The sequence below is a fragment of the Rhea americana genome, unplaced genomic scaffold (assembly GCF_003343005.1).
Source record: "Rhea americana isolate MKP2758 unplaced genomic scaffold, rheAme1 scaffold_7, whole genome shotgun sequence".
Classification (NCBI taxonomy): Eukaryota; Metazoa; Chordata; class Aves; order Rheiformes; family Rheidae; genus Rhea; species Rhea americana.
Genome location: NW_028186867.1, coordinates 1,648,219 through 1,670,361, shown reverse-complemented (window position 1 = coordinate 1,670,361; position 22,143 = coordinate 1,648,219). Strand labels below are relative to the sequence as shown.

The 22,143-nt window shown below is 38.0% G+C and overlaps 1 protein-coding gene across 6 annotated transcripts in view; it reads right to left on the bottom strand.

Moving 5' to 3' along the window:
• Positions 1-1,802: 1,802 nt before the first annotated feature.
• The window catches only part of MID1 (midline 1), a 243,082-nt gene continuing 222,741 nt past the window's right edge, over positions 1,803-22,143 (bottom strand). For all 6 annotated transcript variants that reach the window (XM_085321588.1, XM_085321587.1, XM_085321585.1 and 3 more), the window contains 4 exons: positions 14,997-15,140; positions 9,285-9,446; positions 6,644-6,851; positions 1,803-5,089 (listed from right to left, as the gene is read on the bottom strand). In XM_085321588.1, the coding sequence (XP_085177714.1) occupies positions 4,741-5,089; positions 6,644-6,851; positions 9,285-9,446; positions 14,997-15,140 (863 nt within the window). In that variant the 3' untranslated portion in view covers positions 1,803-4,740. The remainder of the gene's footprint in view (positions 5,090-6,643; positions 6,852-9,284; positions 9,447-14,996; positions 15,141-22,143) is intronic.

Genomic DNA, 22,143 nt, shown 5'->3' with positions numbered 1-22,143 from the left:
AAAGAAAGAAAGAAAGAAAAAGAAAGTTGGAAGACTCCATGCTTTCCTAATACATGGCCATACATCTAAACCAGACCTGCCTCAGAGTTGAAGGTATTCCAAAAATAGAGCCAACAGCAGAGGTAACGCAAGAGCCTACCTCAGAAGAGAATACTTGCACCTGTACTATTCCACCTCCACATGAATCACAAACCAATCTACCCTGCACAAAGCACAAAGAGATTTAGGTATACATATGGCTTAAATCTCAAAGTCCAAACCAAGAGTCTCTCCCACACTGAAGCACTGTTAACATCACTGCTCTTTAAGATCTTAATTTTTTATATGAAAATCAAGTGCTAAATCAAGGTTAAAATGTAAAGATAGTTTCTTCCATTTCAGAAAGCACAATACAGATATACAGCTCTGTACAATGTGGAATACACTATTCACATGCAGGCTACTTGGGAGTGACCAGGGCTTTCCTCCACATGCACAAGACAAAGATTAAGGCTGAAGTTCAGAACTCCAACTTATAATTTCTGAATGGATGACAAACSCAGCAACACTGGAAAATATTGTGCTTTACTTTCTGATATCTGATACAGACTTTCACTGTGGGAAAGATCAGCATATGAAAATACATTAGATGAGATGTTACAAGACAATTGTTAGTACCTCACTGCATGAGCAACCTGTTCATGTTTGTTGCTTCACTTTATGAGAGATACTCATCTAAAAATCACAAAAAGTAAAACCGCATGGAACAAATTGAACACATTAGGCAGGCAGTACACGCCTGTCTGCTGATTGACTGAAACTATAAAAAGCCTCRTTGCCCCTATGTACCTGCTTTAAAACAAAAACAAACCAAAACCCAAAAGGTCATGTGACTCACAATTTGACAGCCTCAACAAGCTTAATAAGGATGACATTGCTAAAATCCTAGCTACAGCTGAAAAGATAGATTGGTCGGCCTGCAGATGTAATGTAAACATCTGGTCCCTCAAAAAGTGACTGGACAGAAGTCAGCATGTGGAAAACTATTCCAGTGACACAGRCATAAGAAATGTAGAAAGTCCATGGGACACCTCCATGCCACTGCAAGAGCATGTAAGATCAAGGTCAAGGCTGCAGATCTGGCCAGATTTCAAAATATCTGTACCTGATTTCAAAATAACATATAGCTGTGGCAGAAGAACATGAGGAGGAAAGACTTAGACCCTGAACAATATGAATTTTAACTATAGTAAATAAATATTTTAATCAGTCTACTAAGTCACGGCATATGGCCTGTTGCTGAAAGATTTTTTCACCCTATTATACATGCATCAACATGTGGAAGCCAAATGCATGGAAAATCTTATCTGTCCTCAGAATGGAAAACATTCCCCATCTCTCCTCTACATCAAGTTGGACAAGAACTTTGACTACTCTGAGACAACATCACTGTCTTCTAAGGCGATTCTTCTGCAGTTTGCTCTAACTCCACTGAATCATAACTTTGGTGTCAAATACATCTTTATACAGTACACACCTGTCTGCTGATTGAAAGAATCATTATACCAGCATAGGCTTCATCTGCTACATTCATTGCTTGCATGTCAGCAGATTATTGCTCAGAAATCTGCCTTTGTTAAATATGGCACTATACCACACTACATCATTCCTAGTCATAAAATTTTCAAAAAACAGGAAAAACCTCTGTAYAAACCTGCACTCTGTATTGTACTATTATGTTTTATTTTTATACAAGGATCACCATTCCCCTAGACTTCAATCAATCCTTATGGACCAAGCAACATGCCACAGACCACAGGAGCTACATTTTCAAAAGGATGCTTTTATTGTTCAATCATGAGTTGAATCAAGTATTGTAAAATAAACAGATTTTGTTCTTTTAAAAAATATCCAGACAAATACCATTGTAGCAAACTTGTTTCCTCATAGTCATACACAATATGAAATGGTTCAAGGAACAAGTGAAAAAGGAACACCTGACTAATTACCATCAGTCTGTGTGTATGTATGTATGTATCTGTAGACATTACACTATATCTGCGCATATACTGGTATGCGTATACCCTCAGATATATATACATACACAAACATATGTGCACACAGAGGACTGATTGAATTAATAGTCCATTAGAGAAATGTGGTTTAGCTCCAAATGACGAATGAAGTATTTATTCTGTGTTGAAATGTAAATGGTACAGCAAGGCTTGTAGACAACGGGCCATCCTCTTCCTATTGGCCAAAACMAAGATCTGTCTTTAGACTCACGGTCTATGTTTAAAACGAAAATGTGTGAAGTCATGGGGTGCCTTTCACAGTTCATGGTATTAGTTCCATTCAGCTTGATCTCTGCCTGCATTGCATGGTCAAACACCGAAGAGTGTTTTCAGCTTGCTCACTACTGAAATCAGCTTCTAGATTTTATATATTTCTGGCAAAATAGGAGGTGCAGAGCTTTGCTACTCATATTGTGGTAATAACATACTCCTTTCTGTTAGGCAGAAACTTTGGCAAAATCCTGTATTAAAACTCCCTCCCTCCTGCACCCTTTTATCACAGCTTTCTATCAATCATCTCCTATTAACTTGTTGTTACAATTTTCATGCTATTTGAATTGTCTTCCAAACACCCTAGGCCAGACCATCTGGACAATGTACATCAGGTTGTATTGGTAACGTTGTGCCCAGTTATAAAATATAATGTTTGAGGATTTGTTTGTTTTTCATTTTTGAGGGTGTCTATTTCTTTACTATCAGAGAGACTTCAATAAATGCTGCAGTATACTGTATGTATATATTTTGCCTTATTCATGTCACCTCTGGAAAGATTTGTGGCTCGTAGCTGTAAATCACTGAAAGCTGCCCCAGCAGGAAGCAATGGTTCTAGGCAACATAGCGTCAGATTTTTCTCCATTTAATTCAGGACTTAGCAAGACATGTAAAGGGAAAACAATGGAACATGGACTTGCACTTATTTTCTATTAAGAAAAGGGGGGAAAAAACCTATATGCATGTACGTATTCATCATCTTGCTCATAAGCTGCTTCTATATCATCATAAGGCAAACTGTAGTATATCTTTGTATGTGGAGAATCTGAATTTAGAAAATCTGAAGCTGAGCTTGGGATCACTTTATTGTGGTCCCATTAGTGAACAAAGTGCATTAAGGTATACTTTACAAAGGATACCTAAAGCAAGATTTTAAATTACTAAGAAAACCTTTTCTCAATGCTGGTATTCAACTTACCCTCATTCTACACAGGCAGATTTTCACTCCCTGCGTACTAACTACAAAACACTGTAGGAAAACCATTCTTTTAAAGCTGTCATATAGCCTTCTACATTTCATATTTCTCAAGAATCTCCCCAGAAGATCATTTACACATAAATATTGAAGTAGTTACAAAGGGCTCCTATTCTGTATAAAGAAAAGAGGAAAAAGAAATGAACCAAATTCAGCGTTGGGATAAAGTGGTTACAACCCTTCTGACTTACTGGCATTCCACCCACCAACACCAGGATGAGAGCAGAGCTTACCTGTGCAGATTCCTACTGCTGCTGAAATTTTGCTATTTACTCCTCATTCACAGAGAGCTGTGCTCCCTCAAACAACCAAAGACAATGATAAATATGAGTGAACTCCGCACAGCACTGGTAAACCAGATTTCCTTGCTTTGTTATAGATGCTTCATAGTGTACAACAATAAAACACTTGTATTTAATTTAAATCCATAGCAAGTGACTTAAGTCTCACTTCCTAGACTAGGCTTGCTGCACTGAACCTTGTAAAATCAGCAATAAGCATTCATATGCCTACCATCAGAACTGTGACATCTTCTGTTACAATCAAACCTTAAATGATACAGTGCTTTATCAAAATAAACTACAGTCAGACCTTGGACTGGCTGCTCTCCTCCAGTGTTGCTGATTTTCAGAGATGATACAAGTCCTTCACATCCTCAGTGATTCTACAATGCTTCCCAAAGACAAAAGTGAAGCACTGGCAGATGGGAATGTTGCCATCAACAAAATAAATCACCAGATGATTTATCCACTCACATTCCTAGGAGACATTTTGCATGGTTTTTTTATGAACAGAGAACATGCTGCCCTGTGAACAGAAGTAAATTAAACTTCTCCTTTTGCTCTGTTGGCTAGCTCCACTTCCTTACTTGTTTATTTTTGTTCTTTTTGGTCTGCACATTCCCATGTGTAAAGTAGAAATTAGGAGATGTTGCACACAGTAAAACTGGTAGTGAGGGTAATAATATTGACATGAACAAAATSTGCAGTACATGGACTTGTCCACTGCACAGTTTTCATCCTTCCAATTTTCTGCTTTTATCCATTGTAAAATAAAGTGATGTAATGAGCTGATGAAACTTTAATGGATAGGGTCATCAACATGCAAAAACAAATCAGTTGTTTTTCAGGTATCCAAATCAGGCTTTCCCCTCTCTCTTTCTTTCTTATAAATAATTTATAAACCGTCCTATAAGAGACTAAATACAAAACAAAACCAATAAAACCAACGGCAAAAGAAGTTCTAAGATACTATTAAAGCCACTTCTTGTCCTTCCGTACAAAGTACACAGTAAAGAGAGATTCTCTCATTTTCAGTTCTGGCTGGAAGCAACAGCAACGCTTGGGATGCCCTACAGTCCTCCAGCTCCAGGCAAGCTCCTGCAGCAGCTGCCTCGCAGCCCACTGCAGATGCGTTGGTCTACCTTCTGGCTTTTAGCAGTCATGCAAGCTGCTCAGAGGAGTCCAAGTGGTCTGGGATTGGCAAGCCAGTTATAATTGTCAAACACTTATTCCACACAGTGAACGTGGGGCACACAGGCTGTCCAAATGTAATGTCAAAAGTGTAAAGGTGTAGGGAGTTCAAAGCATCATAAAAGGCAAGGGAACCGTTGTCATAGTCCAGCAAAATCCCGACCCGTCGGAGGTGAGGCGCAGGCTCTATGGGGATTTCTTTGCTGTTGTGTCGCACCACCCACGTATTATTGCAGCGGCAAAGCACCCAAGAGGCAGAGTTCTTCCCAATCCACTCATGTTTTGGTGCCGACTTGTAAGAAATACCAATGGCATACCTGTAAAACAAACACAACTCAAGAAAACAAATGCTTCTTTCCATGCTGGTCTGTTGATCAAAGTTAAATGTTAGCCCTGGGGACTCACAGGAGTGCCTGAGACTCTTATTTATGCTGATTAAGCTCTATTAAGTGAATTTAAATTATAATATCTGCACGTTTGTTTAATGTTTTTCACCATCCCTCTTTCAGGTTTGAGAGGGAAACTTTATCGTCTCCTGCATTGTTTGTATTTGGCTGCTATGGCAATTTTTTGGAACATTTGTGTCTGCTTTTCAAAAGGCAAATTGTTGAGTATTGAGCAACTCAGAGTTTAAATCACTCGGCCTCACATTTCCACTTCCAAATAGATGAATACAGAGGAATTCATTGATTTTTAAATACGTTGCTATTTGTCAGCTAATCTGATCTCTCGTTGCTCCTTTAATATATGGCCCAGAAGAAGGAATGTAAGAGTAGACATCAAAGCACACATAAAAAAAAAAACATTTTAGCTATTCCTAAATATGTTTTACCAGATGTTGGTGTGGTTTTTAGATTCAAATGAGCATATTTTAGATTCAGTATTGGGCCAAGTGAAGCATTGTAGGTGAAGACATTTGCTCTGCAAACCATAAATCATGGCAAGATGTGCAGGGTAAGAGAACTATGAAAATGTTCTCATTAATGGACATCCTGGGCAAAAACCTGATTTCTCATATATTAAATAAATGTACATGTTCTTCACATTCTATACATAGTGTAGTGCTTGTTGGGCTTTCAATCTAACAAGGATTAACTTGCCCTAAGTTACTCTATTTTTATTCCTCTTAGTTGGCACAAGCAAACAATATTCTTCTTGTTTGAAAGACAGTGCACACCAGAAGACCTTATTCATTTACCATCCCAGTTCCTTCCATCATAATTGCTACCTTTGAACCCCAAAGGATGACTTCTTTTCCACTGACCAAAGGGCCCCTGAAATACCTGTATAACACGGAAGATCATTCAGGAATAAAGGAATGTAGTCCTTCATTTCCTGCCTCTTGTTTCATCTACAGAGACATAGACTTGCAACATTACTGCTCCCTGTTCCTTCTCTAGAATCAGGCCTAACTTCCAGCCTTGTGAAACAGGATCATCAAAGTGTCCTCATACTCTTTTTCTTTTTCCTCCCTTACTGAAATTCACTAAGATCTTTCATGTTTGATTAAAAAAAAATCTGTTACTTACAAAGTTCACTTTGTGATACAAACAAGAAAAAACTTTCTTAGCTCTCCAATTCACTAAAAATATACGACCTATTTTATAGTTCAAAAAAGATTCATCTACATTCATGGAGGAGAAATCTCTTGAAGGCTGTTAAGTATAGAGATACTGTACCTGGTTTATGAAGTTCCAGAGCCACAATGTACTGGAGGCTGGGAAAATATTCTGACAAAAATACGTAAAAGTATATGATTGTCCTGTTTTCATACCATTCCCTATGCCTCTGCTACTGGCCTCTGTCAGAGGCACCTTGATGGACCTCTGGTATGAGCTGGTGGATCTTTTCATATATTCTTACATACATACCATGTACTCCCGCTTATAACCACTTCCCAGTAATGACGTCCACTGTCAATAAACACATTGCCAGCTACTCCATAGCTCCCTTGGCTTGTGAACCGCTCAGGCGTATGACTCTTTTTGGAGGATGTTTCGTCACGTTCCACTGTCAAGTTATCATGAGACACTTTCAATTTTCTATGAGCAGATTTGGGGTCCAGTTTAAATGGCTGGCCTAGATACACACAGACAAAGACGGTGAAAGAATAACTTAGTTTTAGTTTTAAAAGGGAGAGTGGATTAAAAAGCCTATAAGAAGCATACAAAATTGCATAAACATATTAATCTCTTTCTCTGAACCATTCTTATGATAGACTAACCTATCMTGCTCCCTGCACTAGCTAGTTTGCACTGACAGTTTACTGTCAGTCTCACTGTGCACTAACTTCCCTGTGTCGATAATCCCTGAAAGGAGCCCTGCATAATCATCATGCTCATTATCTGTGACCTAGAAATAACCTGAATACTCTAATTCTTGCATGTAATTGAAACCAATATACATGCTAATAAAGGTCTGAGGGTTGCTTTTTTCACAGTATATTAGATTTTACAGTAAGTTACATTCTACTAATTCTCTAGGGATAAAGCTCCATAATAACATCTTTATTATTACAGCAAACCAGTATGATTTAAAATACCACAAAATGCATTTGAAAATGAGAATAAGCACCAGCCTTGTCTGTTCATTCACTCATACCTTTATTTATAACAAGCACAGTTAAAAATATTGGATTATTTTGAATGGACACCTATGCGGTGCTATAGTGCTGGATACCATGCATTAAAAAGAAGGAAGTGAACTGTAACTTGGTCCAAATAATATGATTMAAAAACATTACTGAGGCTATTGCTCTTGGCAAGTACCCTCTGCTGTAGCACAAGGTTTGTAGACAATAACAGGAAGCATTTTGGTAAACTGAACCCTGTAGATATGTAAAGTCTGTCACTACTCTGACAAGCTATCTCATTGTGTCAAAAAGCGAAAAGATCATTTACATCCTCCAGGAGACATCTAGGCAACTTTGACTCTGTGAGTGATCCAGCAAAGCCCTTATCCCCCCTCCATTCTTTCGTATCAAGGAAAAAAAGAAAGTGGTGACATGCATAGAAAATAGAATTGAGCGCTCTCATGAGGTCTTTGCCCCAATGGCATTGACACATGTATACTTCAAATAAGATGTGAATTATTCAATGTTTGCGAAGGAAGAACTAATTCCTAAGCAGTAAAACTGAAAGTACTAGTGTTGCAGTAAGAAGAAATGCAGTTGATCTGAAGAGTGATACCAGAATGTTTTGTTTCATATTTCCAGGAAATCTGAAAGCGCAGACACTTAAAATGAAAAATTATTAAATCAACACTAATTCTCTTTTTATATTGTTAAGCACAGGTCAGGAATTAGCTAAGGAGTAGTTATAATTTTAGAGGTATAGTCTACTTTCATAATATGTATTTATTTCTATATTGCAATTATGTAAAGCGAACCCCTTAGAAAGTATCTGTGGGCACATTTTATCTGCTTTTTCCTGTCTTTGGGTAGCAGTAAAATACCTGCAGCATGCCTCTCTATCTGATCAGTAGCCTTTGTATTGTTGAAGCAGTATCTGAAGGATCTCTTTGTACCAAACTGTATCTGGTCACATCATTTCTCAGTTACTGAGAGTGAACRTTACTTTTGAGCCACTTTGGGTCACAAAAAGGCAAAAGGATAAAAGACTGCCATTTCCAAAGGGGTCCTCTGGTTTTATGCATGCACATAGGCTACTATATTTAGCAAAWCACAGATTCTTGGTTGCAGACGTGTGGTTGCTAAGAGTGATTTTTTCACAGGGGTGCAGGCCAGGTATACAGCAGAAAGAGAAACTCACAAGCTGGAACATGCYATTCCCTGCAGCATCCACTATCCTCCTTGCTGCCACATCCAATACCACCCTTCTTCAAACACCCTCCCTTTCAAGAAGCAGGTTTCAGATAGTGCACAAACTCCGGTGGTCCCTTTGCAGTACTCAAAGTTACCCATCATGTCTGAAGGACTGAGGGACTGGCTGGACACAGGAAGAAAAAGGTTGAAACCCAATTTTARAATCACTATACTCCATCTGCTAATGATTTGTGTAACCCTTTTTGTCAAGTGGGATCGCTGACTCTCCAACCCTGCAGAACTCTGTAACAGAATGGTGCTAAGAAAGTTTCCAGTGTCCTAAAATAGACATCAATTTGGAGGATAAAAGTTAGCTAACAAGTATCTTACAATATACTAAAAAAAAAAGTTTTATTATAAATATAAGAAAAGGCTTTGATTTGTAAAGGAAAAAGATAAAGAGGAAATTAGAACAAAAGCACAAGTGAGTATTTTCAATCATTTCATATGTAATGGCTTCATTCCTAAATTATATTTCCAATGACAGATACAGAGGCATGTTTAGAAAAAAAGCCATTTCTGCAGTACTGTGGCAACCTTAAGGCGAGCGAAATAAGTGGCTGTCCTTGTGGGAAGCACTTTAAACAAGTCAGTTTTCATTGCACTCTTGTACCTTTCAAAGACCAAGCCCAAAAAGGAAGACAAGAGAGGAGAGGCGTGTGTGCGTGCTGCATTGCACAGTTACTCACTGTTTGTCTTGAGCTTGCCGGGCTCGCTGTTTCTGCTGCCAGCCTGATTAATGGCCTTAACAATGAAGATGTACTTAGTGCCACTCTGCAGCCCATGCACTGTGTAGTGGTTTTGTTTGATATTAGGAACAATCATCCAGCTGTCGGCCGAGTTACATAAACCTGCAATTTCAAACCAAGCGCATTAGTCATAACATGCAGAACACTTGGTAAGAGAGGAACATTTAGAGCACTTCTGAGCACTGAACAACTGATAAGAATTTTGCTTCTATACCTTTTAAAGTGCTGTTACTTTTAGCAAGTTGCTATGTATTTCCATTAACTCATTTCATCAGCCCTCAAACAAGGTACCTTTTAAGTTCTTGCTACATGAAGTCAACCATAAAAAATAATAATAATAATTAAAAAAGACATTTAAGAAATGATTCAGTAGAGTCACTGGCAGGCTGGGAATTTGTTACAGTGGTGTTCATGCACTTCCCTGGAGAAGGGCTTCCCTTTTTGAATGCTTTTGATACAAGGCTTCAAATTAAACTTTGATCCAGAAATCTTAGAAATTAAGGCACAATGTATCCTCAAACTACAGGTCCAAAATATGTCAGAATGAAGAAAAGCAACTAGTCACAGCTAGGTTAAGCTTTTAGGTGTGAAAGAATATTTTGTCTCTACATCAAAAAAATTTTGTCTSCAGTTCTGACCTACTAGAACAGCCTTTTTTCTTTTAATACAAAAAAGTTGATTAAGGATGATCAAGGAAATAAGGAAATAGCTTGGACATGCAGATATTCAGGGGATAATATCTTCATTCTTGGTTCCCTGCCAGTGGCTGTAGGTTAAGTGGAAAAGCACACCTCTTCTCATTGCAGTAGCAGTAACAGCTAAGTGTGTACTATTGTACCCAGTTTTTACCCTGCCTAGATTAGCGTTTCTTGTTTGCAAGACTCAGGGCTTTTAAAAGGATCCTGCAGGTGGTAAAATAATGTATTTTAAAACTGTAGCCTACAAAAATGTTGAGAATTTAAATTACATCCTGGAATGGTGCACAGTGATGTCCGTACAGGATRTGTGAGTTTTCAAAACAAGTTTCTCAGAATCTGGAGGTAATAATTTGTAAAGCTATTTCCCTGGCGTTAGCTGTTGATGCACTTTAAAAACCAGATGGGAAAAATCCCAAGGTGTAAATCCTCCTAAAATTTACACTGTTTGATTTTAATAAAATATACCTTTTTAAAAACTAAAAGAGGAGCAYGTAAGTCCTGGGAAGGTTATTTAATCTCTTGAGTATTTTAATTATTTTAAATGCGTTCTTTCAATAAATTGTTACCAATTCAAATTGGCAGAACAAAAACAGTAGGCGAAGTTGACAGATATATAGCTCTCCCCACCCCCAACCTGCATTCCCATATGACTGAAAATAATATATGCAGGATTTCTGCAAGACACATAGCATTTTGGGTTGTTTTAGAAATACAGTTTGATACTTTCCAAGGCTTAGAAGATTCTTGATTTTATCCTGAACTTACTTTTGTACCATTGGAACATACTAAAAACCTCAGCAGCATTCTGAATACTGTAAGGCATCTGTTTTTAATAAATTAAATCTTATAGAAAGAACAACAGCTAGAATTTTCAAAAGCTCATTGGTGAATCATTAAATCACCATTTTTCAGGGAAGCTTGGGCTCTTAATTTTCTTAGACTCTTCTAAAAAATTTTAGCTTTTCTTATAGGAACACCAACCCAGGGAAGGTTCTGATTGTATTCTGTATCCTTAACACAGTGAATTTTAATATTCAGTTGATGCAATCAACCTAAAGCCCAATTACCAAGGAAGAGAGAATTATTTACTGCTTTTTGCCTTGGAGAGAGCCATCTGTGTTTTTCATGAAGATATTTTGTATTGCAGCTAGTAAGAGGCTGAACGTTTAAATTTTAACCTTGCTGAAGCACACTCAAGCAATTCGATGATGTCAAAAAGTATACATAAACTCAATAAATACCTCAAAATTTATTGAAAGAGAATAATGCAATTAGCATGCACATTAGCTAGCTAGTGACAAAGTTATTCTAAAAGCTTTTATAAYATTCAGATTGCAGGTGATTAGCTGCATCTCAGAACTGCAAATGTGTGAATGGTATAGCTCTGGGAGCAACTGCTTTACTAAAAGTCTGCCTAATTTAAAGTTCTATATTGCTTTTACGCACAAAACAGTGCTGCCAAGCATATAGTAGCCAAGCAGTTTGGCCACATTTGGAAATAATCTTTCCTGTATGAAAAAGGATTCAAAATGAAATACTCTYGCTGGACATTTTCCATCAAAATTTAAGTCTCCAATTTTTCAGTTAATAAAAAGAGAATATAGTTGATTATGTTGGATAGAAAATACATTAGAAAAACATGGTATTGCTTGTTTTTGTTACTGAATTCACAGCAATCCCTGAATGATATACGTCTCTAATGGGGGAAATGTACCGAAGAGTGGAAAGCACAGTCAGTCTGGCTATGTGGTTTTAAGAAATGGATTCCAGAATAACAATCTCCATTAGCACAGTAGGTGGGTATGTACGCAAAGTGATTCCCACTGTCTCAGGGGAAAGAAGCTTGTTGCCGTAATACGGTACTCTAGCTACTCCTTTGTGACTAATTCATAGCTACACAGAATTGAAAGATGATCTATAAATCTATTTATGTTCTCTGTTACAGGTAACCCACATGAGCAGCAGGAACTGGAGGATGTGACAGAAACAGAGAAAACAAAATTATCTGCAACAGAATGCAAATGCTATAAACAAAGTAATTTGTGCGCATCCAAGCTCTATTGCATTAAAATAGAACTTTTAAAAATCACTTAGTTTTAGTCCATCAAAAATGTGAAGACTGCAATGCAACACAGTAACTTACAATGAAAATATCTTTATGCCTTATATCCCATTATTATAGTACACTTCAAGACACTTCCCACTGTTCTAGGGATAATCCTGTAAGGACATCCACAACAGTAGAGAAAATAAACTCTCTCACAGGATAAAACATAGAATCCAGTAAAGAGAAGMAACTTCCTGAGTAAAATCAGGATGTTAGTGAGAAAACCTTTAGTGCCTGCAGAAGTTGGAACAAACTAGGAGAATCTTGTATATAGAAAATCTGGGCAGATCTGTAGCAGATTCTATTAGAACTGGCAGGAACAACTCCGTTAGAGGTACACAGATCCACATTAAATGCAGAGATAAGGAAAGCTTTACCRCATTTAGAAAAAACTCTCATATATACACATATATATTTAAACATATACGCACATGCATATATTTAAGTTGGGTTAGCGTAGGAGATTTTAACAAAATTGAAACTAATAGTTTCCAGGATATTTATGTAAGAGCAGTATTCTGTAAAGAACAATTAGGCTAGTTCTTATGTTGTATTGGTATAAAATAGGAGATTCCAGTGAAGTCAGTGGAGTCACAGTGATGTAGACTGTCTTGATATGTTGCAGGAAAATCAGGTCTACTTCCAGTTGTTAAGAACATTTTATAAACATAACTTTAAGATTAAAGAGTTTTCATTTGAGACTTCTTTTCTCTTCGATCTTTTAATAACACCATTTTTGCAAAGCATCAGTGATAGAATTAAACTTCAGATTGCACACTGAGCACTTCATGCTATGCCCTCCAAAATYACCATCTTGCATTTCTAAAGAAATCTGACTGTTTTGCAGATCAAAGCTTTCACCTCCACATGGGAAACTTACAATACATCCTCAAAAGGAAATGACTATTTATTTATTCACTAGTAAGCAAAGAGTAAAACCTCACATCACAAAGGTGTGGAAAAGGCACACCCTTCTGTGGCTCATACACCATGCCAGTACCTCACCCGTCCTTAACTACAGCATACATTCTGGTATAAAGGCACCGATAAAAATGGGTCAGAAAATGAGAAATACACCATATTATCATTAAGTTCTGTCTGTTTATTAGTGATTAATCAGAGAAGCCTTTCCTTCCTTGTCTTCCTTCCTTGCTCCAGTTCCCTTTGCTATCCAGTTTGTTCAGGCATGGAAGCATGTATTGATGTTTACTTGGTCTTTCTAGTGAACAGTCTCAAACAGTCTCACAGTTTTGGAGTGTGTYGTCCAGAATTAGGCTGCTGAATAAGATATGAAATGGAGGCTTCAAAAAAAAAAACTCAGTAAATTTTCAGTGGTCCAGAATGTTTATTTTTTAGTAATTCTGCATCATAATATAGTCATAATATGCTACTTAAAATTGATGCTAAAATACCAGCCCGTGACTCCTCAGATGTCCTTTCAGATGGCTGGGAGGGCTACCTCCAGTTTAGTGATGGAGAAGTTGAGGTGAACACAGCAACAGAGGAGTCAGTGCAAGATTTTGGCACTACTGAGACTTGGCATAGACCATGCCATATTTCTGCTGACTGATAGCACACCAACAACTGTATTAACACATTCCCAGTGCCGACTTCCATCAAAGCGTCTTGAAGTATTTCATAAGAACAAAATCTCTGTTGTGCTGGGTCAGAGCTAAGCCTATSTAGCTCAGCAAGTGATTGGGGTATCTGAGGGTGGACAAAAGCAAGTGCCTGTGAAGGTGTTTAAGAACAGGGAAAGCACATAGTGATCACTGATCAGTATACTCTCCCAGGCTTCAACAGCTTATGGCTCTGAGACCTCCTGAGCCATGGGKAAGTCTTTGCACTTCCTTGTTCTCAATTGATTTTTTTTGCATGATCTGTCATCTCTTGAATTCACACAAACTTTTAATCAACAATCCAAATCTCCTTTASACTCACAAAGTGACAACACATAAAMTATTCCCATTAACATATGGAGAACCAAAACAGGAAGAAATTAAATGACTTATCCAAAAGTCATAGTTAGTCAATGATCACTATGCACAGAGCCCAGAAGTATTAACTTCCTAGCCAAAGATTATACAATACTGTTTTCTCAGAGGAATAGTTATTTAACAACAGAACAATCTAAGGAATTACCAGTAAACTTGTTCATTCAGGAAAATCACAGATTCAAAACAGAGGGTGTATTTCATACAAATGTGCTACAATAAGAAACATCAAACAATGTTAGTTAATGTCATTATAAGTCATAGTTACCAYACTAATCCTTGTTCCACTGATGTTTGTTCCCTTAGCCTTTGACATACTAATAGACACCTATGCTCCGCAGCCTTGCAGACAGCGCAAACAAGTATGAAGGATTTAATCTGTATTCCTGACAAAGGTTCAGTTGTCAAGGGTATTTAAATGACTACGAGGTTCCAGTTATAATTAATGGCCAGCTAGACACAGGCTCCTAAATGCCTGACTGGCCTTGGCAATGCAATTGAGGTCTTTCATCCCCAGCGTTACAGTAAGGGCCCTATGACAGAAGACACAAATCCTGTTAATACGGACAGAATTTGTACCTTGAGAATACATGCTGGTTTTAGCCTGAGGAAGCTCTCATTGCATTGTACTCCCAGAAAACATACAAGACATTTCCACCAGATGAATTTTGATCTTTAAAATCCTTTGAAATCACTATTATTTTGAATTTAAAATACAGATAGTTGTCTATAAAACTTTCTAGGAAATATTTTCATTTTGTTCTTGACACATGAGTACATTTATATATAAAGAACTTGTTTTGCAGATAAACCGTAAGCAGGTAGAACCAGGAATAGGATGGTTTATACTTACTAACAACATTAGCTTGTCCAGTGAAAATCGTGTACTGCAGCTCGTAAGACACCACACTGAATTCATCATCTGATGTCCAGTGGACAGTAATCGTGTCATAAGAAGCTGTACAGAGCTCTTCTCGAATGGTGGGAGGGTTAGGAGCTGCGAGACATTGAGAACAAAGAGGAGGCTTACAGAAACAATCAATAAAATATTTCCCTTCTCACCTGAGATTAAGAGATGAATCACTCACAGAAAGTTTGTTCAATAGATCGCTAGAAAGCTTTCTGCTAATTCCAGTGGTAACTTAAATTGTCAATAAATCATTGCCAAGGAATTCTTACTATCAAATGTCATCACCTAGAAGCTCCAGATACTGAAAATATTTTATATTAAAGTAGCTTTAGCTTAAAGCGCCCCCTGTGCAAGTCATGTGCTGGTGATCACATCAAACTGTGATTGAGAACGCCTAATTGACACGCTGTTTTTGCTGGATTTGTTTCTGACCACTATGCTAAAATTATCAAAGTTTCATTAATGCATACATCCAAAGGGAGAGTCAACTCTCTTTACTGCTGACTTCAAAGCAGTGTTTGCCTTGCCTRTCTTAACAGAGATAGACATAAGTTCAGTGATGTGATATTTAAAAAATATCGCATTGGGATATCACTCAGTCATGCTTTCATGCTTAATTTTGTCTTCTCTCCAAGTTCACCCTTATTTATTTCCTAACTAGGATATTTAATATACATGTGTATAATTTCTGCTGGTTATCCAATTCACTTTTTCAGTCTTGCATCAGGCGTTATTATCATATCATGATTTTACAACTATTATGACGTGAACCTCAATATCATTGCTAATTAAATAATTCTAGCAAACAGTCCAAACATTTTAATAAAAAAGTTGTCCCTCTGTTTCCTTTTTTAAATAAACAGGATCACTGCAGTCAGTCTGTGGAGTAAGCACATATAAAACACATAGGTTTGTTTTAAAAACCTGTTTAAAGAACTGCAACTTGAAGCAAACTTCTGAGGTACTAACTTTCCTTGCTTGCATTTTCTACAGAACCAAACACCTAAATAAGAATAGCTAGCRGTGCTGATTATTCACCTTCTGTGAAAGTTTATTATTTGAATTTAGCAATCTTCCCTATCTATGTGTCTATGCAGATTGTTCCCCGAAATCAAAGGCGTTGCATTTTATCATTAACCAAGCCCTCATGTGACAGGTAGAGTGTGGATAGGACCTAAAGGAGCCTGTCCCCCTGGCTTCTACGCCTGGGCAACTCTTTGAAAAAAGACTAGTGGGCTGTCCTGCACACTTATCTCCATGGGGGCCCCTTTCCTAATCGTTGTCCCTGTATGCCACCGCTATGCAAGAAAACAATATCTATGCTTCATACTGTTCCTCCTCACTATCACAGAGCAAGGAAGGAGGAAATTTCAGGCAAAACAACAAAATATGCCTCAATTAAGGAAAAACGAAGGCAACGCTGAGTGGGTATTTTTGCTGTCAGTTCCTTAACTTTTCTGAGTCATAAATAATGGTCTCAAAAACAACAAAAAAAAGCCACTGAAAGAATTCCACCTTTTCTTCTGCAGCAACTTATTTCTATGAACCATCTATTTTATTTTTCCATTAAGAATGTATAGTTTATATTCCTGTTTTGCTGAYGCATGTTCCACGGATTAAAATGCAGACGCACTTCCAAGGAGCCTTTTTCAACCATGAGGCATAAGGAAATGTTCAGATGCGTTTCATCACATGACTATGATTTGTGATGCTCTAACTATTGTTGCACAGAAGCTTACTAGTGCTTTTTTTTTTTCCTTAGCAGAGCACCCTTGGGATAGATGGATATTAATAAAGAGGGATAGAAATGAACTAAAATAAGAACAGTTATCCCATAAGGAGAATATAAACATAAGGACAAAAAAATAAAACAACCTTCTCAAAAATTTAGTACTGCAGTTTAGATGGTGTGTACTGACTGAAGCTAACTGTTGTGAAAGCCATATAAGACAGYATTGCTCCTATTAGCTATGCCTCGAGTATGTTTCTAGCAGGATAATCTACATTAGCTATTAAATTTTTTTTTTTATAGCTGAAGCTTCATTTTCATATTTTGTCTTCAGAGGCAAAAAAATTTTTGGAAGAAAATTCATTACAAATATACAAATGGATCAAATTTTTCTGTCATAATACTCCACCAAAGTCTTCTTCAGTCTTCTCATGCAGCTAATAGAATGGAATTCTGTACTTGAGAAATGTGCTGGTCCCTACTGTAACATAGATAATAAATAATAATTTAACAAGAAGCAACAATTACTGAATGTTTAATGGACCTTAAGTTCATTAAACCATAGCTACATTTCAATAGCACCTAAGGCCCTTCAACTTCTTTGAAAAAAACAGCTTATATTCTCTTTTTGTTTGCACACCTGGCAGGCCTTACACAAGACTGGAGATTTACAGGCCTTCACATAATAAGAACAACAGCGATATTTGACCTAAGAAGGGCATCTTCTCCCTTGAACTTTTATTTAACTTACACTCACTTGAGACTATACTGCGTGAAACTCAGTTCTTCAGCAACATTTATGTCATGAACCACTCAGAACAGAAGAAAAATATACTTGCTTTTCCTGTAGATAGATACACATGGAAGTCTCTCTGTGAATGGTTTCTCAAGACTTCCAAAATAATGCAGAAGTCTGACTGCAAAAATCATTATTCCACATGAAATATTTCTTTGTATGGTGAAAATCCATAAAGCAATTAAAGAGATTGACCTTAATCAGTTATCTTCACCTTCATAGTTATAGGAATTGCTACAAAGCTCAGATGCCACAGGGAAAGCGCTACAGAGAGTCCAGGATGGTCTCAAGGCTACACCAGCACTTTCTCATGCATGGCCATGAAGCGCATCCTTCAACAAGTGGCGAGCTCAGTCACTGCCCAGAATGACAAAGTCCAGCATGCTCAAGCAAAGCAGCAGAAGAACCATCCTAGTGCTGCATACCTAATGCTGTAAGACAGAAAGCCTTATATCCCACCCTTCAGTCCTGTTGCTTGGTGGAGATGCAGTGACTGCCTGTGAGCACTTCCAGTCCATTTCAGGGTGAGGCTAGAGCACTGACTCACAGCCATAACAAGACTGAAGCTGGACAGCTGATGCTGATAATACCCTTGGCTGTTTTCTGTCTCCTGCCCACAGATTTTCACCTAATGTCAAGGAAAGCTGAAAAAAAAGTGAAGCAGTGCCTGAAACACCAAAATTCACAGACTTGAGCAGTGAGGGAACCTGGAATCAGTGCCAGGTGACTTAGCAAGGCACAATGAAAACTGCAGCAGTTTAAGGAAGTGCTTCGCAACAACAGTAGCTCTGCTTGGTCATGGAGTGGCAATCTCCATAAGAGGACCAGGGCAAACACCTGTGAGTAGTAACCACTTCAGTCACTTTGACTTTCCTTCTCTTGAASTCATGAATCAACACTCTCTAACAAGAATTAAAATCATTGCTGAAGTCTGTTTTAGTTCTTTTCTGTGACTTTGACTCAGAACTGAGGGGACACACTTACATAGTCAGGAATCGCATATAAAGTGCCTGAAAGGCAATAACTAATATTAGAAAAGAAGTTTCTTAAATTTCCTTCCAGAAATAACTGACTTTGTGAGCACACCTACTCCTTTTCAGGGCAAAGTCAATCAGGTCAGTCTAACTCATCTTCTGTTCAATGTCATTTTCATGGCTTTTCCCTGAAGCAGACTGAAAGCACTCCCATGGTCTATTCACCTAAGAGGCAGCTTAAGCAGCTGCCACCTCTCATTGATGAGTCCCAGCATGGGTGTAGTGGCTCCTGGGTGGAGCCACTACCCATCCACTGGGTGGGTCCTTTCAGTGCAAAGTCACACAAATTTGCTCAAAATTCATCAACTTCCTTTCATTTGTTTGTGCTTTACCTCCCTGCTGGGATGAGATGATTGAATTTGTAAAGGTTTCTTACTGATTTCAATCCTAAGTAAAAGAGGAAGATGTAAGCCATCACTTTGACCTAATTTTGCTAGCAGTGTTCACATTGTCAGCTCTGAGTATGAGGGAGATGAGAAAGCTGCTCTGAACCTCTCTCAGTTAACTACTGGATCCCCAGTGTGTTAAAACACTAGACAGAAACTGTATGGAGGAACTTGAGATGCACAGCTACAACAGATGTGGTTATAAATTCGATGTGCTAGCAGCATGCCATGTATAAGCTTGGCATCAAGGGCTTGGCCATACAGACATGTAGACATACCCTTTGAGTACTCCAGACCTTTTCAAAACCAATTGAATGAAAAGAGATTACACTCAAAACATGATATTGGGCTTGCTGGAGATGGGTTTTGACCGCTTACTATTGAAAGTAAGTTTGGAGGAAAGGTAGGTTGTGAAGGGTTTCCAGAATGAAGTTATTCTAATGTGAAGAAACTGCTGGCATATGCTAGATGATACATACATATAAGTGCAGTCACAGCTAAAGTGATGGATGAGGAAAATGTATCTTTGTTTTAGAAGGGACTTCTTAAAACAGGCAAATTTCAAGGTCAAATAATAGATATTGCTACAGTTGAGATTCAAAGCAGTAAGACTCTGGACAGGACTTTTTGATGCACAATGGATCAAAACGATCTTTAACATTGTGCAGAAGGGATGTGTCCATCGTAGGCATTGTCTGGATCTAGCTAGACAGAGGTGTAGGTAAAAGGTGAGCTCCAGATGATAGACTTGAGCAAATGGCAAGTTAAGAAAGCTTTCAAAATAAAACAGATACGCAGGAAGGAATGATCAGAGGCAGATTAAGAGCATTGTTTTACTATATTGAGCTTGACATCTCAGTGTCTGGCTAGAAACTTTCAAAGAGATATCAGAGACTTTCATTTGAATACCAGAAGCTTTGGACAGACAGATGCATACATCACCAACACAAAGACAAAGTGCCTAGAGATACTCTATAGAGGAAAGAAAGAAAGGTGCAAACTTCAGTAAGCCACATAAAAAACTCAGGGGTGGGGGACAAATGAAGAAGACTGACAAATAATACACTGAGGAAGGACCAAAGGAGAAGAAAACTTCCAGAAGACAGWCAATTGTTTTGAAGGCAACAACCAAGAGGATGAGGTTGGAATCTGAATTTTGACATTTTGTCCAGTAGTACAGACAACAGCTATAATACAGGCTTCTTCAAATGGTTACAAATGGAGTTACAAATGGTCTTTGTTTTATTTAACTCTGTCAAACATGATAAAAGTAAATCTCAATTCACTCTATCAYACAATTTGCAGAGTAAGAGCTATAAAGATTCCACTCATCAATCTGAAATTATCATCTAGAKTTTCTGAATAACAACATAGAATAATCAAATGTATTTAACTCTTGGGATTATACATACAMACATATACATATGCATATTTAAATGTATGTAAATAAATGTATTTTAACGGTCTGGATAGGTTCATTTTTATGCTTTGATAATTGGGACTTGTGGTCTGGATTTTGTCATTGCAGCCATATGCTATTTATTAATGTGAAGAAAAATACTACATCCAATAGAGTCAGAGTTGGCTAAAACCATTTTTCACTGGCCATCTAGGACAAAGATGAAAATGGTAGATTACGAACTAATTGATATGTTGAAAATTCCTTTTGAATTGTGAGCAATTTTTCAAGACTGAGGATGAGGTAGGAAGAAGGGTGAGGAGGAAATATGTAGGCGGCACAGCAACCATGATGGACCACAGAAATGATCTTCATGGCACTAGACCTTGTGGCAAAACTGCCTTTCATTTTGGGATGGAAATGTTCTTCCTTTTCTGCAGTGCACAGTGATTAGGCTTGTAATGTCGGCATGTGATGTGCAAAGGGGAGAAGACTGGAGTGAGGGGAAGAGATTGTTAGATGGAATTCACTTCACATTGTTTTAAAGGTCTACAAGGCGAAAATCTAAATGTGAATGAGTCACTTTAGCCTCTCTTTAGAGCTAACAGGGAGAAACAGGCACCTCCAGAACTGCGTCACTTAACTTGCGATACATGCCTTCAAATGAGGCAGTTGTTCCTCTTCTAAACTAAACTTCCTAAAGGAAGTTGAGGGTGATTATTTTACATTTAGATTCCTAAGTTAGGACAAGTAAGTCTGSCTTTTTGTTACTCCTCCCTTTCATTTCTGTGGTTTTATATTACAGTTTTGGGGTGAGTGCTCAATACAGAGGCAGAATTCCAGGAGAGTTTGGGGAGAGGAGGATTCATTTCACTGATGGGATATTTCACTGGTGCCATATAAAAAGGAGCAAGTGACTCAGACCACAGCAYTACTGTATATTATTTACTTAGGTATGTGTTAAACACTGATTGCATTCACCAATTACATAGCAATACGAACATTTCTCGCAGATAAAATCCCTCATTCAGATACGCCAAAACCCTCTACAGTTGTATAAGGCAAGAGTGTGCTGCCCTTTGCATACCAGCCTTGCTCCTCCTAGTATTCGTTCCCCACAGAGAAGCCAGAAACTAGCTCTCTGCATGGCAAAGGATCCAACTGCTGGCAATGCAGAGACTCTGCGTTCTCACATTCTTCTGAAATATCGCAGGCACCTCTCCTGCAAACTAGGCTAAAGGAAGGGGTACGGATGAAATTTTTAAGTGGTTTTCTAACAATGCTTTGTGTCCTTCATTGCAGATTCTCACTGTTAGCAGCAGATGCTTAGAAACCTGGCAAAATGAAAACCTACTCGCCATCTCTTCTGTTTTCAATTGAACTRGAATGAATTGTTCTGATTCTGACATTGAAATCAAAACACTCTTAAKTACAGTAATTTGTTTCTCTTTGTGAGTCATCACATACTCTAAGATTGCACATTACTCAGACCTTGAGTAAGGGTCTAATCTTGCAGGCTTCTTTAGGCCAAATACTCTGTTAAGTGAGCTGGAGTTTTGCTCTGTGGAAAACCAAACCCTCACCCTAGTGAAGAGCACGCTGCATGCTCTCTGGCCCTGAATGCAGCACGGTCTTACAGTTACACAGTGGGGGAAATAGGCAATATCAGTGTGCACTGATATAAGACTACTTTCTTTGCTGCGCCCTTGATGCTGATCATTTGAACAGCTTCTAGTTGCTTACAAG